The following is a 16,608-nucleotide window of genomic DNA, read 5'->3' as shown; positions in this document are numbered from 1 at the left end:
AAAATTTCTCTTTAAATGTGTAAAACATTGTAAAACGTACTACAGCCACAGTGTCTCCTCTATTTTTTTCCTTCCTATTTTCTGATTAAACCCCTTGTATTCATTAATTTGATAGAGGCCAGATGACAGAAGATAATGAAGTGAGGTGTGCACTGAAATGATATAACTCAGAGTGCTAAAAAGATAAGAACAGATAGACTGATATCAGTTAATGCATTTTTTTTTCTCTAGAAAGACAAACTCGTGTGACCTGAAATACCATCGAACCATTTTATTGAGTTCAAAACCTTTGATCCACCAAATTTGCTCTTTACAACTGAAATATGTTTATACACAGTCAGGGGAAGTCTGTCATGTTCTGCGATGAGGCTTAGTAGTTTTATGGCTGAGCAAAGCAGAACGCCTCATCTCGTGAAACCCCCGCGGGGTTTGTAACAGGTACACTTCAGACTGTTTTTCCTATCAGAACAGCAGCTGAACTCTGAATGACACGATGTATTGCGGTTTATGGTTGGATTATATCACTTTGGGGCAGTAAACAGTGCACTGGCCATTGCCATTTTCCATGTGGGTCTAAGGAGAAACATTTTGCAATAATGTATAAATATTATTGCAGCGCGGCTGTGCTATTGGTCGCAGCCAGCTGTACATTTTTTTCCCCCTCTTCCATTTAATTTGCCTTGCATACTTTTTGCACTGGTATGTGATACGCCTATGCATGCGGGGAGTTGGATCTTTTTGGTTTGTAGCAATAGCCTAATGTTTAGCCCATTCTGAGCCCACTAATGTCCATATTGTTAAGCTTTTCGCCTCAAAACAAATATACAGCAGTGTTTTCCAGTGGCTGTCTCATTTGCCACAGGCGCTGTGTTTGGAGCCAGAGGGCTGAAGTAAATCCATCAGCTGTCTGCTGCTGATTCGCTTTTATCATTCTTGCTGATGTTAACAGAAGGCCCCCGCTGGTTTCACTTGTCAATTGTCGGTGCATATGTTTATTCCATTTTTTATGTCTTTGTTTACTGCAGGTTTAATTCCCCCCCCCCCCCCCCCCCAGATTGAGCACTGCTCACTCAATTAAATCCCATAAGCACATCATGACCCAACCGGTCGTCCCCGGGTCTTGTACATACTTGCCAGGTTTCCCTTGGCGTTCAGAGGCAGAGAGGAGCTGCAGGGTTTCAAACGTGATTCACCACATACACGAAGAAGATGTTCTAAGAGCAGCTGATTGCTTGAATACGACGCTTATCTAAATTGGCATTTGTTTCAGTGTTTGCACGTGTGAGTAATCGCTCAGGGTTATATTTTCACTGAATAAAGTCATTGGCACCTTTCTGACAGATACGTTTTCTCAAGTTTGCAACTTAAATGTATTTTTTTTTTTTTTTTATTCTGTGTCTTTCTGTGTCTCTCTTGTCTGTTCAGCTTATCCTGGTTCTGCTGAAACCACACATTAATCTGTCTTCAGTTTGCAAACCCACATTTAATTTATTTATTTTTTTTAATTTTTTTTTTGGGGGGGGGGGGGCTGCGCCGTGTTATTCTAATAGTCATTTTTATTACATCCTTTGAATCCAAATTCAGCATTTTGGCGGCATTATTTGTAGTCATTTGGTTTCATTCAACATCATAGAGCTTGAGAATGCCTGCATATCAGAAATGAACACATGGCCAGAATATTTCATTCTCATATTTACGAAAGAGCCCCGTTAAAAATTAATGACTGCTTCTGTTGATTTATATACATATTTATCAACATTGGACTGTTGTGAACTTCTCATCACTCCAAAAAGCTGTGTAACTCCTGGTAGCACTAAAGCACAGCACTAAAGATGGAGCAAAAACAAATTGTAACATTACAGTAATTGAAGCTTTTTTTTGTAGCTTGAGTCAATTCAAACTCATAAGAAGTTTACGACATGTAAAGTGTTTGGAGGTTTACAGTCCAGCGAAATTAGATAAAACCAATATCTGAGCCCATATACAACATGGACAAAGTTGCACGTATGCAGTAATCTTAAAGGTCAGTCTCAGATAGGGAAGATCACAGGCAGAATCTATAATAGTCACAAGCATTAAAAATCCTGCACTTTCACATTTCTTTTAACATAGATATTTAAAGTCTAATTCAATAAATCTACATCAAAAGGCATCACAGTTATGCTCGTCTCACAGTGCAACAGCTCAGTTTAACCTCATTACTTTTACTGCTGCCCACTCCTTTGAAAGTAAACCTGGGTGTTTTGCTCAGTGTTGCTTAATGGCTGGGATTGGTCCAAAGGTTCAAAGGTGTTTCCACTGTGACTTTTACAAATCTCATGCGTCTCCCACATGACTCCACAGAGCAACCGGCCATGTCCAAGATCACAGAGCTCCGGACAAACACCAGTGAGTAGATGCCTCATTTCAGATATGAAATGTGCTGTCCTACTTATTCTGTTGTTCTTATACATTGATTTCAATATTTTCAAAAGATAAATGAAGACACAAGCCGGTTTTAATCTTTAAAAAAGGATTACCTTTTATTCGATATGCTTTTTCAAAATATTGTCACACAAATACAAAAACACATAATTGCTTTGAGTTAAGTAAACGTTGACTCCACATTCATCCTGGTTCTACATAATCACTAAGCGTATTCAAGAGGCTGCTTATTGTTGCCTTTGACTAGAGGAAAAAGCTGTGACTAACTCAATCAAAATCTGAAGTGCAATTAAATAAAACAACAGAAAAAGCAAAAGCAAAGTGCTGGGATTTGGACCACAATTTTAAGTCTGTTTCCTCTCTCAAACGGAAGATTACTTAAAAGCATCAAATGAAAAAATCCATATGTACAGAACGGAGTGTGTGTTCAGCTGGAGCAGTTGTGAGTCAGAGTTTTAGTTTTTGCTGCACTTCAAAATCAAAGCTTGCAGTTATGAGAAGGCATGTTCCCATTTTCTATTGTTCTTGCTCCAAGAAGTCCTGCTGAATTACAGCGAGTAAAAGAATATGCACAATGTCTCATTAACAGCTTTTAGTCATTCTCAGCTCTTAACTAAAAGAAGAGCTGGCAGGTCTCTGCACAGAGAATGTGCATGAATTAAAATGCAGGAATTAAAAAATAACGGGTTTATGACTTATAAGGTCTTGTACATCACTATTCTGATGTGGTCTGGATGCCACAAAAAGAAAAGAACTACCGTAACACCTGAAAATGCACTGTGATAGCAGCTGTTATCCAAATATGAAATTAAGAAAGAAAAGCAATACCCATCAATAGCATCCACAACAGTTCTGGGATCATCAGTGTTGCTGTTTTATTATCAAGCGAGTCAATTTTGAATGCAGCGAAAGGAAGCTACAGAAAAATACCTTCCTAAAAATGACAGCACACATTCAGGCATCATTTGCAATGCTCCAGACATCACAGTCAAAACACACAAAGTCAACATTGTAAGAGATTGTAAAAGCCTACTGTGGTTATCTCTCTGTTGCACATTCTGTTTTTTTATTGTCTGTTGTACTCATGTCAGGGGAACGAACAAAATTATGGCTCTGCCGATTGTTTGCAATAACAATTCAAACGGTCAGGAGAAAACAGTGACATTACAACCTGAGCTCAGCATGGGGCTTCAAACTGAACCTTGGCAATTTGCTTCAGCTAATCACGTACTTCTCATACATATTTTACTGTGCCCATTACATGGAGAGATATTGGGTAATGAACAAGAATTGGTTATTGAATAGCAGATAAGACGGAGGAGAGTTGAGGTGTCATTCTTAGTGCATGACCCCTGGAGCAAAGAGTTCTCGCCAAATGGAGCTACGCAGTGGAAATCCAGAAATCCATGCATGGGCTTGTGCACAATTTAGTTATGTTAAACCTCATCTCGTCGCGTTCAAAGTCCTGAAGGAATAAAGTGTTCAGTGCGCTGCATTGTTGCGTCACGCATTTACGCTTGTGTGAAAGCCGAAGAAAGATCCAGAGCAAGCTGATGAGAAGCATGTAGAACTGAGAGGTCAAGAGTTCAGCTGCTGCTCATGTGTCACTTATCACGACTTGTCACTTTCTTTTTCCTCACCGCTTCTTCTTGATGGATTTTACAGTGCCTCAGTCAAGATTCAGCCTTTCAGTGACCCTTCATCTCTTCACCTCACCTCTCTTCTCAATAATAGTGGGTTTTTTGTAATCTTGTCCTCTCCGGTGATGAGTAGGTTTGTGTGCTCAGTCAACTTCCTTTTGGCTCAGGCAAAGATAAACATTTGGCCCTGGAAAAACAAACCTAATGAAGGGAACTGGATTTATCCAGTTTAAAGGTACTTTCAATAGACACGCTAGATAGGCAAAACACATACAGTCGATTTGATACATATTGTGCTGCTAAAATCCATAAAAATTGAGAAAAAAGTTAATTTCATTGTGGAAGGACTTGACTAAATGAGGCTGCCAGAGTCTAGGGAAAAAGTGGCTTGTATTTTGGAAATGGAAAGAAATGCATATAGCAAAAAGGAATGTCAAGCAGACGAAGAAAAACGGAGACAGATACACTTAGCGAGGAGCTGCAGCTGTGTGCCGCATGCACAAGAAACTAAAGATCAGAGAAAAGGAAGAGTTTATTTTCACTTTAATGGGGTTTATATTCAATGCTATGGCATTGCGATGCGAAGGTATTGAAATGATTAGCTGCTTGTATTAAAATGGTAGTATAGGGTGTGGTCAAGTTACACACTGTTTAAAAAAAATGCTTAAATTTAGATCACAATTCATTAGGTTGAATGAAAATGTCCTGTCATGAAAACATTGTGTGTTTGTGTTTGTTTCTTTCAATGTAATGGTTTTCAACTCAACCAGCTGATTAACAAATAAAACCCAACTAACAAACCCAACAAATGAACAAACTATCCATCAAACTAAGCCCCTGATAAAATACACTGCTCAAGTTTAATTCATTATAAAACGTCAAATTACACCCACTAAGAAAGTGCACAGACAAATTAAATACACACAAATTGACCAAAAAAACCCACATATATTTCAAATATTTACCCATATTTCTATAAAATGATGACAAATCTAAATTAGTCATGTGTTGTGTCATGTAGTGGATGAGTTCCTTTGTTACAAAAACAATTGAGTTTGTTCAGGATTTTTCTGAGTGGCATCATTCAAGCCTCGCATGTAAGTACGTGTGTGAGTAATGCAATGTCTTTTTTTCGGAAATGATAAAGCTTTTCTCTCCTCTGCCTTCCTCCTCTCAGTACCCAGCAATCAGCGATGCCCACAAGGCAAGGGGCTGGAGAGCTTGGCACCTCTGGTGTGTACTGTGAAGGAAACCCCTGATCCCATTCCCACCACCATCAAGGGAACCATTCCAACCTGGATCAATGGGAGCTTCCTGAGAAATGGCCCAGGAAAATTTGAATTTGGGGAAGACAGGTATTTGTGGATGAAAAAAACAAACACACACAAAAAAAAACACATTCTTTCCAGTAAAAACATTCTCTGTGCTTCACTGAGAGGATAGAAAACCAACAAAATATCAGCATTTTTCCTCACAGTCATGGTTAAATCACTGTTGTTCCCACACTGCTCACATCGCTCCCTCTGCTTTGTCTACCCCAGTGTGAAATACATTGTTCTGGCTTTCTCTCCCTCAGATACACCCACTGGTTTGACGGCATGGCCATGATGCACCGGTTTCACATCTGTGAGGGCGATGTCACTTATAGCAGTCGCTTCCTGAGAAGCGACTCATACGTTAAAAACTCTGAAAAAAACCGCATTGTGGTTTCAGAGTTCGGGACTTTGGCTTCGCCTGATCCATGCAAGAACATCTTTGCACGCTTCTTTTCACGCTTTCAGATTCCCAGTATGTGCATTTTCTGCATATTGCCTATTGCCATGTGCGAGACACCTTAGGGGCATCTCATGTAGCATCTGCAGTTCTAAATACATTATGTCAACATTTATACATGCATATCTGTATCAGGCAGCTCAACTTAAAATCAAACACATCGAGAAAACAAGCTTGCAAGTGTTATCTTTCTTAAGTGCTCATATTTGACAGCATGTGGTGCTTTGCAAAATAGTTTTTTCCAGACTAATGAATGCAACGTTATATTGTCTGTGTGCTTTTTTTTTTTTAATCCACATAAAGGGAACACAAGTCAATACTTGTACCTGTGCATCTGTGAGGGAAAGATCAATCTGAAGCAAAAAGCTTCTGAAAAATTAAAAAGCAAGAAATTGATTGGAAAAGCATTTTTCAGTTGAGGAAAGATGTGTTCAGCTAAAGTGCTATATTTAAAGCATTTCTGTCGTCCATATGTCTGAACAGAAGCCACAGATAACGCTGTTGTGAACTTTGTCAAGTACAAGGGGGACTATTATGTCAGCACGGAGACCAACTACATGAGGAGAGTCGATCCACAAAGCCTGGAGACGAAAGAGAAGGTGAGTCAGTAATGCCTAAACATAAATCCCTTCTGAAAGCCGACGGCTGATAAAGAGTCAGAGGCTATAGATCAGTGATGAAGATTGAGGATATGAATATGAGAACGACAATGAAGAGGATGATGTGTTTCTTAACTCCATTGTAAGGTGGACTGGAGTCAGTACATCGCTGTCAACTCAGCCACCGCTCACCCACACTATGACCGTGAAGGCGCCACGTACAATATGGGCAACTCCTACAGCCTGGGCGGTAACCTTTCTTTAATCTTTTGCTTTCCTGTTTTATTTACCTTTCATTAAATGTCTGCTACTCGTGTGCAGTGTCGCTGAACTCTTGCTCCGGTCATTTATTGTTTACTAGATTATAAAAGAACTAGTTACTGTATTTGGAAATGTAACTTCAAATATCCTGCTTCAATTGGGCTTAATGGTGTCATCATTGCGTTGCGGTGATTCATTCAGCTGAGCTTTCGGCTCACTCATTAAATCCAACTTTAATGTTTAATGTTTGTTGAACGTGAAATAGTGTCACACACATGTTATCAACCATGATCAACTCTGGAAATTTTTAAATGCAAATGCTCCACTGCACAGATCACAGAACGGCGATGCAATTTTCTTCAGTCATACAAAAGTGCCACAACACCTGTTCTTGAACAAAACATTAATAGATGAATAACAACAAAAAGAAGCTAAAGGACCTGGGATCAGTTAAAAAAATCTGTTACAGCTGCTGCGAACATAATGTCACCAAACGTCCTCTCCATAAACATGCCCACATGTTGCATACAGAAAGAAATTGTCAAATTGTTTCCAGGAGAAGCAGATTTTCAAACTGAGAGAACACAGTGGTACATTTGTGTGTGTGCCATAATCGCCAAGAGATTTTGTGTTGTGTGTAATTCTCTAAAAAATAGTTTTATTTATAGTCGTTTATTTGTCCCAGTAAGATTTAAAAAGACACGTTATCTTGTTGATTCATTTTTATTTATGCATTTATTTTTACATAAAAGGAATTACCATGACTCAATTCCACAGATTTCTAGTTATCTCTACACCACTGATGGCCGAAGAGAGATTATTTCAGACATAACAAAGCATGTTGAGTAACATCTGAGAAGATTGTCTCGATTTTTACATTTTGTAATAGAGAACTATTATACTATTATATAGTTCAAGTTTGTATCCATATAGAGAGCATTTTAAAAGTCATTAAAACTATATTATGATTGAATAAACCTTATTAATTGAGCCTCTTTTTTCAAAATTCAAAATATGGTCTGAAAACACTAATATCCACATAACAGTACATTCATGTACTATATATGTGATGAGTGAATAAAAGCAACGCATAACCCTGATTTGTTTTTACTTGCAGTAACATGGACAACAATGGTGGTGTCCACTGCATTATGTCACATTCTGGATTTATTGCTGGTCAATGCAAAAGATTTCTCTGATCTTCGTCTAGGTTATTCCTACAACATCATCCGTGTCCCTCCTCCTGGAGAGAAGGAGGAGAAGGAGGACTCAGCAGATCTAAAGGGAGCTCAGGTGATCTGCTCCATCCCGGCTACTGAACCCATGAAACCGTCCTATTACCACAGCTTTGGTGAGACACACACTGCAGCAGCATAACAGACAGGCTATGATTTCTTTAAATTGTGTGCATGCTGGATGTAAACTGAGGTCAAATTAATGCATTCTGGAAGAGGTTTTTCTTTATGTGTGCTCTGACAGGATGAAACTACTTCAGAGAAACTTTTCCTGCACTTATTAATTACTAATTTGAATTCAAGTCTCATCCGGCCGTTCTTTTTGTCAATCACAGTTCCTTTGTTTTTTCCCCTGTTCGGCTCACACTATCTCTCTATGTCTGTGACGCTGTCTCTAACTCTCACACTAAATTAAGCACTTTTTCTTGTACTCTTGTAAAAAAAAAAGAAAAAAAGGTACTCTTTTTAAAGGACACACAATTAACTTACTGTAGCATTGCATCAAAATTTTGTGCTACTGTGTGGCCATAATTCTTTTTTTTCCCCTGTGAATTTCAAGGATTCATTCAGGATGTTGAGGATCATTTATAGACCGTTATATTTGGCAGAATAGGCTCCGCTGTCAAAGAATGCCAGCAGGAACAAGATTTCTACTGTGAGGACTAATCCTTCTAATAAACAAACACATGAACATTGAATCTCTGTATACAGTATCAAAAGCTTAGCACAGAATGTGGAGGTCGGGTTGGTGGAGGAAGCTGTGGCAGCATGTGCATGACTATATCCACAGAGCAAAATGCTGGAGATTATAATAGTTTAATACAATTGGAACATTTTCCTTATCAGCCAAGTATTTATCAAAGAAACTGCAAAAATTCTAACATTTACTTGACACTAGTCAGATGATGCAAATATATCTCCATCAGATTTTGTCTCACCCAACTCCATTTCTATATATTTTCTTTTTTTTTTATATGTTTGGCTGCACCAGTTCCCTGATTGTATCTCAGTCTATATTTTTGGCAGACCACCTTCGTTGTGCCAGGCTTCCAGGCATCTGCACAAAGAAAGCACACTCGATATCTCTCAGCATTTTTTACAGTAGATACAGTAGATTTATTTATTGCCGAAGTCATGTGTTCATGTGGAAGGAATGCAAGTTATTGTTTTTAGTGTTCTGTCAGAAGTGTAAATGAAGGTTAAATTTCAGGCTTTCGCTGACTGACAAGCTAGAACTGGATGCGGCCTCCATTAGTGGTTCAATTAGGCAACATGCAGCCACTTACAAATTAATTCTGTGTGTACATACAAATAAGCACAACTCAGTGCTGAAATCATTTTTGACAAGTCGTATGACCCCGCAATCATTTTCCTGGACCTATTTTATGTATGTTTATGAATACGTTTATGAATATATTTATGAGGCTTATCTGTGGAAATAGGAAAAGGGATTAAACTATCTGTGACCACGCTGACATTCATTACCCCACCATGACACAGCAAGTCTGGGATACTAGCTTGAACATCTCATTTTTGTGTAAAATGTACCGCAATGAGAAAATGATGAATAAGATGTGCCTGTATTTTGTTAGTTTTAATGCATGCATCTCCCCTCTATGTGTGTGTGTGTGTGTGTGTGTGTGTGTGTGTGTGTGTGTGTGTGTGTGTGTGTGTGTGTGTGTGTGTGTGTGTGTGTGTGTGTGTGTGTGTGTGTGTGTGTGTGTGTGTTTATGTGCGTTCCCTCCCTCTACAGTGATGTCGGAGAATTATATTGTGTTTGTGGAGCAGCCGCTCAAGCTGGACCTGATGAAGTTCATGCTGTACAAAATACAGGGAAAGAGTTTTCACAAAATGATGATTTGGGACCCTAAAAATGACACAATCTTCCACCTGGTCAACAGACACACTGGGAAGGTGAGGTGAAATGAGTCTGCTGTGCATACATTTATACAATCCGAGGGAGCGCAAAGCAGAAAATGTATACACAGCTGTGTAATAGCCAAAAAAAAAAAAAAAAAGAGCGAAAGCTGTAAGCTGATCTCTTCATGCATGATGGATTTTTTTCCTTATTTATTTTGATGAAGTCACACTCTGGTAGAGTAGCCTTTCTTCATACATTGTTGCTCTCAATTTCTTCATCTCATTACACAGCATGGCCATTAAGCATACAATAACAAACTTTCAAAATGTTACAGTGCAACTCAATAACAGTTCCACCACGGAGGGCGGCGGACTGCAAATGTTCAAAACAACCGGCTCCCTCACTACTTGATTGTTCCGAAACCTTTGTCTACCTCTATTTTCTTATCTTTTCCTAATAATACTAACAATGATAATAGTAATAGTGATTATTATCCTATTGTTGTTGTGATCATTGTGTGTTTGTAAAGCTACAAGTGTTTTTTTTATGACAAACAGGCAAGTACAGTGCGGTACTATACTGAACCCATGATCACGCTGCATCAGATCAATGCTTTTGAGGACAATGGTTTCTTGGTCATGGACATGTGCTGCGGGGACGACGGCGAGCTTATTGGAGAGTTCACTCTGGAGAATCTCCGAAGTGGAACGGGAGAACAAACGGACAAGGTGAATTTATTGAACTTCTTTTTTGGTTGCTACTATTTGATTGTCGGGATGTTTCTACGTGCAAATATTTTACATTTCTGTAACACTACTACTTTTGCCAAAAGCATACTACTAACCGATCTCCATTATAAAGGTACCATTACTAAAGTTTTTGTGAGCGGTGCATAAAAACAGATGTAGAGCTGCTGTTTATCTCTGGTGTTCTTCCTCATAGAAAAAAATAACGAGTTGCCTCCAGTAATTCTATAAGTACTACTTTAAAAAAAAAATATAACTATAATCAATTACTACTACTTTATGGTACTCTATGATCCCAGACTATAAGTCAAACAATTTTTGGTTGTTTGGCTGGTCATGCAACTTATATTAGAAAAGACACCTTTCAAAATATATCTGTATTAATCCTTTTGGTCCATTAGGTGGCACTGTATGACAACCAAATGCTGCTACAGTAACACGGGAAAAACAAAAATTTCTACCATTGCTTACTGTGCAAGCTAAATATTGACCAATGAAAAAGGTACATGGCTACAATTGAAGAGAACATTGTAAAATACAGTATAAACAGTAGAAAATGGAATTGAAATGTCTAAAAACTTTTGAGGGACTGTAGAAAAGCAGAGAAACTGCTGCGGTGATGAAGAAAACAAAAAAGGCTAAACTATGGGTGAAAATCACAGCAGCCAGAGAGTTAACAAAGGTTCAGTTACATCTGGATAGTAAAATAAATACAACTGTTCCTCCAGTTTGATTTACATTTGGTGTTTTGTTTTTTTTGTTTTTTTTTTGGGGGGGGGAGGGGGGGGTTGTCTTCATGATGTATTTTTTACAGATGCAACTTATAGTCTGACAATAACTTGCTGAACAAAGAATTGTGGTAACAAACAATGTCATTTTTTAAAAATCATCACCATTAACTTTGGTCAATAACACATTAATTAAAACCAGCTTACAGCAGCAGTTCTGTCTGACTCGTGCGTCTGCAGTTCAGGATGTCTCTGATGCATGGAGGGTGTTGAATGGTCCTGAGCAAATGATCCTATGAGACTTTAGATATCACAGTAAGTGGATTCCCCATCAGCAGTGAGCAGATGGAGGCAGGCTGAGGTTCGATAGGACCTCCTGGTTGCATTCAAATCTGAGGGAAGGTGCAACTTGTCAGTAATGACTGCTGAATTCAATTGAGTAATATCTTTAGAGAACTCATGGGTCAGGAAGAAAACTTTTTTGACACCTTTTGATAACTCTTTGTGTTTCATTGTTTGGCTTGTATTCACAACATTATTATTCATCTGTGTGATCATGAAGGATTTGTAGAGTTTATGTCTGTCTCTCAAGCTTGGACGCTTCAGTTGCATCTGGTAATCCTTGGGGTTTTTTTCTACATGTCGGTGTCTGATACAATAAGCTTTTGAAATCACTATGTGGTTGAGTGAATTATTGAAATCAAAACAAACATTAATCAAAACGTAAAATATGTTTTTTTTATGTCTCTTTTTTATATGTGTTTGTTTCTGATTGTCCTTGACGTTTGCGTTTAAGTTTTTATTCAAAGGAGCAACACGTACAGTCTGTCATGCGTGTCTCACCTCTTTTGACAGTTTTACAACTCGTTGTGCCGAAACCTCCCAAGGAGATACGTTCTTCCTCTGACTGTGGACGAACACACACCTCTGGACCAGAATCTCGTCACTCTGTCAAACTACACAGCCACAGCAAAGCAGACAAAACCAGGAGAGGTATGATTAAACAGTGTACACCATTACATTTATAAATAACAGGTTTGACACCACATTCCGAGGATCAACTAAAGAATGAGGCCTATAATCATGATGAATGCAGTCAATTCACTCCCACACACTTGGTGCAATTACACAGCAGGCTGAGGTGCTTAAGTTACTTTCTGCAAGACAGTAACTTCATGACTTAGATCAGATAGAAAGGATGTCCACCGTCCGGCAGAACAATTGCTGCTCCACAGCTTTATGTGTGCCCCCCCCCCACATACACTCAAGTCTAGCATTTTCTCATGGCAGAACAAGCTGAAACACTCAAAGAAAAGGTGATGTATTAGTTGTCATGACTACCTGAGTGACACTGTCCTCAGTCTTGGTTCTCAGTTCGAGTGGTATTATGTACCTCGAACAGTTGAAACGCTGCTTGGAAAGTACTGCTGGTTATCACACAGTTACTGAAAACAAGGCTGGAGGGGGGGAAGAAAAAAGGGTTTGCTACTGTAATTTAAGACAAATGCTTTCTTCAAGTTAAATTCAAAAGAATTGATTTACTCAAAACGGAAGAATGTCCTGCGTGGTGGGCAGGTATGAATGTATCTGATAAAGAATATAATGCAATATTGATCTGCAGAACTGAAAGTAGAACAGAGGAGAATAAATGAAGTCTGTCGGCACGGACACCATTTTAGCTTAAATGCTAAAATTGTGCCACACAGTGGGAAAGTAGTTAACACTCTCACCCCACAGTGATAATTTTGCCAGTTTGAGTACAGATTTGAGGACTGCAGGTGCATGTGCGCTTTGATGGCAGCTGTTAAATTCTCTCACCTGTTCATTTTCAGTTTTCGGAGATGCACCTAGGAGAGCTTGGGAGGAATATTTTTTGCTGACTGGGCTCACACTGCACGATACTTCACTTTAGCGCCGTTGTTTTGCGGCCTTTGGGCAAAAATTTATTGTAAGTTTAGATGCGTACCATTGGTTTAGAATAAATAACAGCCATATTGCAACAGTATCAAATAGTTTGGCATCATATTTACTACCTTGTTTAGCCTGCAGCAGCCTGTTATATGGCGGATCAGCTGCTCTAAGGACATTTCTGCGTGGAGTTTGCATGTTCTCCATGTACATGCATGGGTTTTCTCTGGGTACTTTGGTTTCCTGCACAGTCTAAAAAGATGAGGTTTCCTCAGTGTCCGTACATGTACATTTGTTTGCCTTGTGATGGACTGTTGTCCAGGCTTACCAAACTCTAGCTCGGAGTGGGAGAGAAGTTCAAGTTAACCCTCTGCCCTTTCAGGTTTACATGACTCATGAGGAGCTTCACAATGACGAGCTGCTGCAGTACGGTGGTCTGGAGTTCCCTCGGATCAACTACGACCAGTACAATGGCAGACCGTACCGCTACTTCTACTCCTGTGGCTTCAGACACGTCTTTGGCGACTCCCTGCTCAAGATGGACGTCCACACCAAGGAGTTTAAGGTTCTCTATCAATCAAAGAAGGCTTAACAAGTCCTCGTCGTTACCTGACTATTACCACATCAAAGTTATTTCTGCTTCAGTTCCTTTATCATTGAGAGGGCAGCGCTGTGGTGTGAGCAGGTTTCCTAACATAAAACAGCTCGGAGTAAAGGGTATGTTCATGTAATCTTCCCTGTCTAGGTGTGGCATTATCCTGGCTTGTACCCGTCTGAGCCTGTCTTTGTTGCTTCGCCCAAAGCTACAGAAGAAGATGATGGAGTGGTGTTGTCAGTCCTCATCACAACCAGAGAGGTAAATTATTAAAACATCCACATACGGGGGGGAATTCAGTCATTATTATATTTTACAACAGCGACAAAAAATACTTGTATGGTATCTGTGTGCCGAGGGATTTATAAAGATAAAAAGATAGGTAACTACAGACAGATTTCCTCCCGGCTGCGCGACTTGAGCGGACGTATTTTTTCTCATGTTCATAGGGAAGACAAATGCTCTGGCACCTACACCATCATTATTTTTGAAAAGGCTGTTCTGTGACCTTTTTTTCCTCAAACATAACGTATTTAATCTCCTCTCTATCTCTTTCCAGGATAAAAGCACCTTCCTTCTTGTTCTGGATGCCAAGACCTTCACTGAGGTGGGCAGAGCAGAGGTGCCTGTCAATATCCCATTTGGAACCCACGGTGTGTTTAATGAGATGGGCTAGATGTGCCACTGCTTGCAACTCTGTGGCAAATTGCTGAAGTACAACCATGAACAAGTAACTTCACTCACAGAATAGAGCATCTCTGTTCATGCCATTGCCTGCCAAAATAAATCTGCCTAACTGTCAAAGATTAAAAAAATAAATAAAAAGCTTGAAAAAACTGCTGACTCATGCCGTTTGTTTCTTCCTCTGGGATTTAAATAGGTGCAAGTTCTCACTGTGTGCCGCCGTTACATCGATAACAATGGCAATTTTTTGAAGACACAGTACGTTGGAAACCCAGCATGACATCCGGCAGGCTGATGACGTTTGTCCCCAATGTTCTTCCATATGTTCTTCATCCGCTCAGACAATGCCCACAATAGCGTGCAGATTGAGAAAATAATACTTTAAAATCGATACACACATTAAAATAAAACGTGTTTTCCTTTTTTTTTCTGCTCGAACGCAAAGTGTTTTTGCATCATCATACCACTGGAAACGTTATACTCCCTGGGAGAACTGAACAGCACTTAAGATACATAAAAATGCATCAGAGGAAATTCAATTTCTGTCAAAGTAATGTGATAGAAATGGACAACGTCTGAAATGCGTGCGAAACAAATGGATCTAACTGGTCGATGGCCTCCTGAGAGTCTAGCGGGGGTCACGTCAGGAATTCTGTGCCGTCCGTTCAAACTCCCCCCAAAACAAGGTGGCTGTCACACATAAACACCAACGTCTAGGAACCTGCACATGAACAAAAACAGTTTGTGGTTTCATTGTTACAAACAGTGGAGTATAAAAAAACCAGGCCATATCCTTGATATCAAGAAGCCTCATTTGTCCCGCCACCGCTTCTACAATTGACTTTACTGACACTTATTTCATTGGCTTTTCTCTCACATTGGTCTGATGTGACTTGAAACAGACACTCACAGACATTTCTAATATATGACTCGTTCTTTTTTTTTTTACTTTTTAATATTTCAAATGTGACTTTTCTTCGAATGTGTGAGTTCGAAAGTTTGAAACATATTTTTTGCAACAGTAAGCCTCAGCGTTAAATAATGTATGACTTCATGATATATACAGGCTGTTTTTCTGCTTCAGCTACTCGTAGTACGCTGAACTGAATAAAACTGGAGGGAACAGAGATAGAGTGAACTGCTGAAATTAATTCAATCTTGGAAATTAATGGCACTTATGTTTTTGTCATGTTCTCTGATCAAGTCTGGCCGTGTCTCCTAATAAGCATGCTGCACAGGTCTCCCAAGATACACATTAATTAGCCCATAATTCCTAATCTAATCAGTCATGCTTAACCTCTGTAAGCACTTGCATGCCTGTGTGTGTGTGTGTGTGTGTGTGTGTGTGTGTGGTGTGTGTGTGTGTGTGTGTTCATTCACACAACCTCCAAGGGCATAACCAGACGAAAAAGATATGGCGACCTTTGCCCTCCAATAAATCTCAAATCTAAATTTTGTGTTGTGCCAAAGCAAAACCTTATCAGCTTTTCAAAATGCTTTTAATTTTAAATATTACAGGCTGAGACACAAAGCTCAAGAATCAATGTCTCGTTCAAGGTGTTTCTCTAGATAGTTAACACTCGAATGGCTAAATGTGTTGGGTTTTTCTGGATCGAGCTGCGGTCAAGCACACCGTGACACAAATAAACACACTTTCACATTTGTATGCAAGTTTGTCTGTCCTGCTTTCAAGGTGACAATTTCAGACTGTCTAAGCTCTTATTTGACCCATGAGAGTAAGCATGAGCTCATTCCTAAACCCCCCTGCTGTCTCGCTAAGCACAAGTTATTGCGCAGAGTAGTAACTTTGACTGTTATCTGTATCATTATTTCATGAATTCATAATGATATCATCTATATTCACCATATTAGACACACTTCTCAGAGGCAGGGAGTGATTTCCCTCTATGGCGAGAACAATGTCTTCAATATCCAGATTTGTCACTCCCTATCTTCACGGTTTTGAGCCATCTTGTGGGAGAGCGGTTATCTGACATATAGATTATATGTGTGTGTCTGCGTGTGTGTATGTGTGCTCGTCTGTCTGCGTGCGCTTTCTCCAGTAACACATAAGCGTATGCTTATTTATGGAAGCGTGTACGAGCATGGAGCCATGCGAGTGTGTCTGTTTCTCTGCGGGCTCTCTCTAATTGT

The 16,608-nt window shown here is 39.5% G+C and overlaps 1 protein-coding gene across 1 annotated transcript; it reads left to right on the top strand.

Moving 5' to 3' along the window:
• Positions 1-2,354: 2,354 nt before the first annotated feature.
• On the top strand, positions 2,355-14,446 carry bco2l (beta-carotene 15, 15-dioxygenase 2, like; the record flags this gene model as incomplete). Its single annotated transcript, XM_080500041.1, has 12 exons — positions 2,355-2,388; positions 5,242-5,419; positions 5,641-5,852; positions 6,321-6,436; positions 6,584-6,686; positions 7,908-8,048; positions 9,686-9,846; positions 10,351-10,521; positions 12,123-12,260; positions 13,558-13,740; positions 13,921-14,031; positions 14,330-14,446. The coding sequence occupies 12 exons, from the start codon at positions 2,355-2,357 to the stop codon at positions 14,444-14,446; spliced, it is 1,665 nt and encodes a 554-aa protein (XP_080356167.1).
• Positions 14,447-16,608: the final 2,162 nt, after the last annotated feature.

Source organism: Blennius ocellaris (assembly GCF_963422515.1).
Source record: "Blennius ocellaris genome assembly, chromosome: 7".
Taxonomy (NCBI): Eukaryota; Metazoa; Chordata; class Actinopteri; order Blenniiformes; family Blenniidae; genus Blennius; species Blennius ocellaris.
This window is presented reverse-complemented; position numbering and strand designations above follow the sequence as displayed.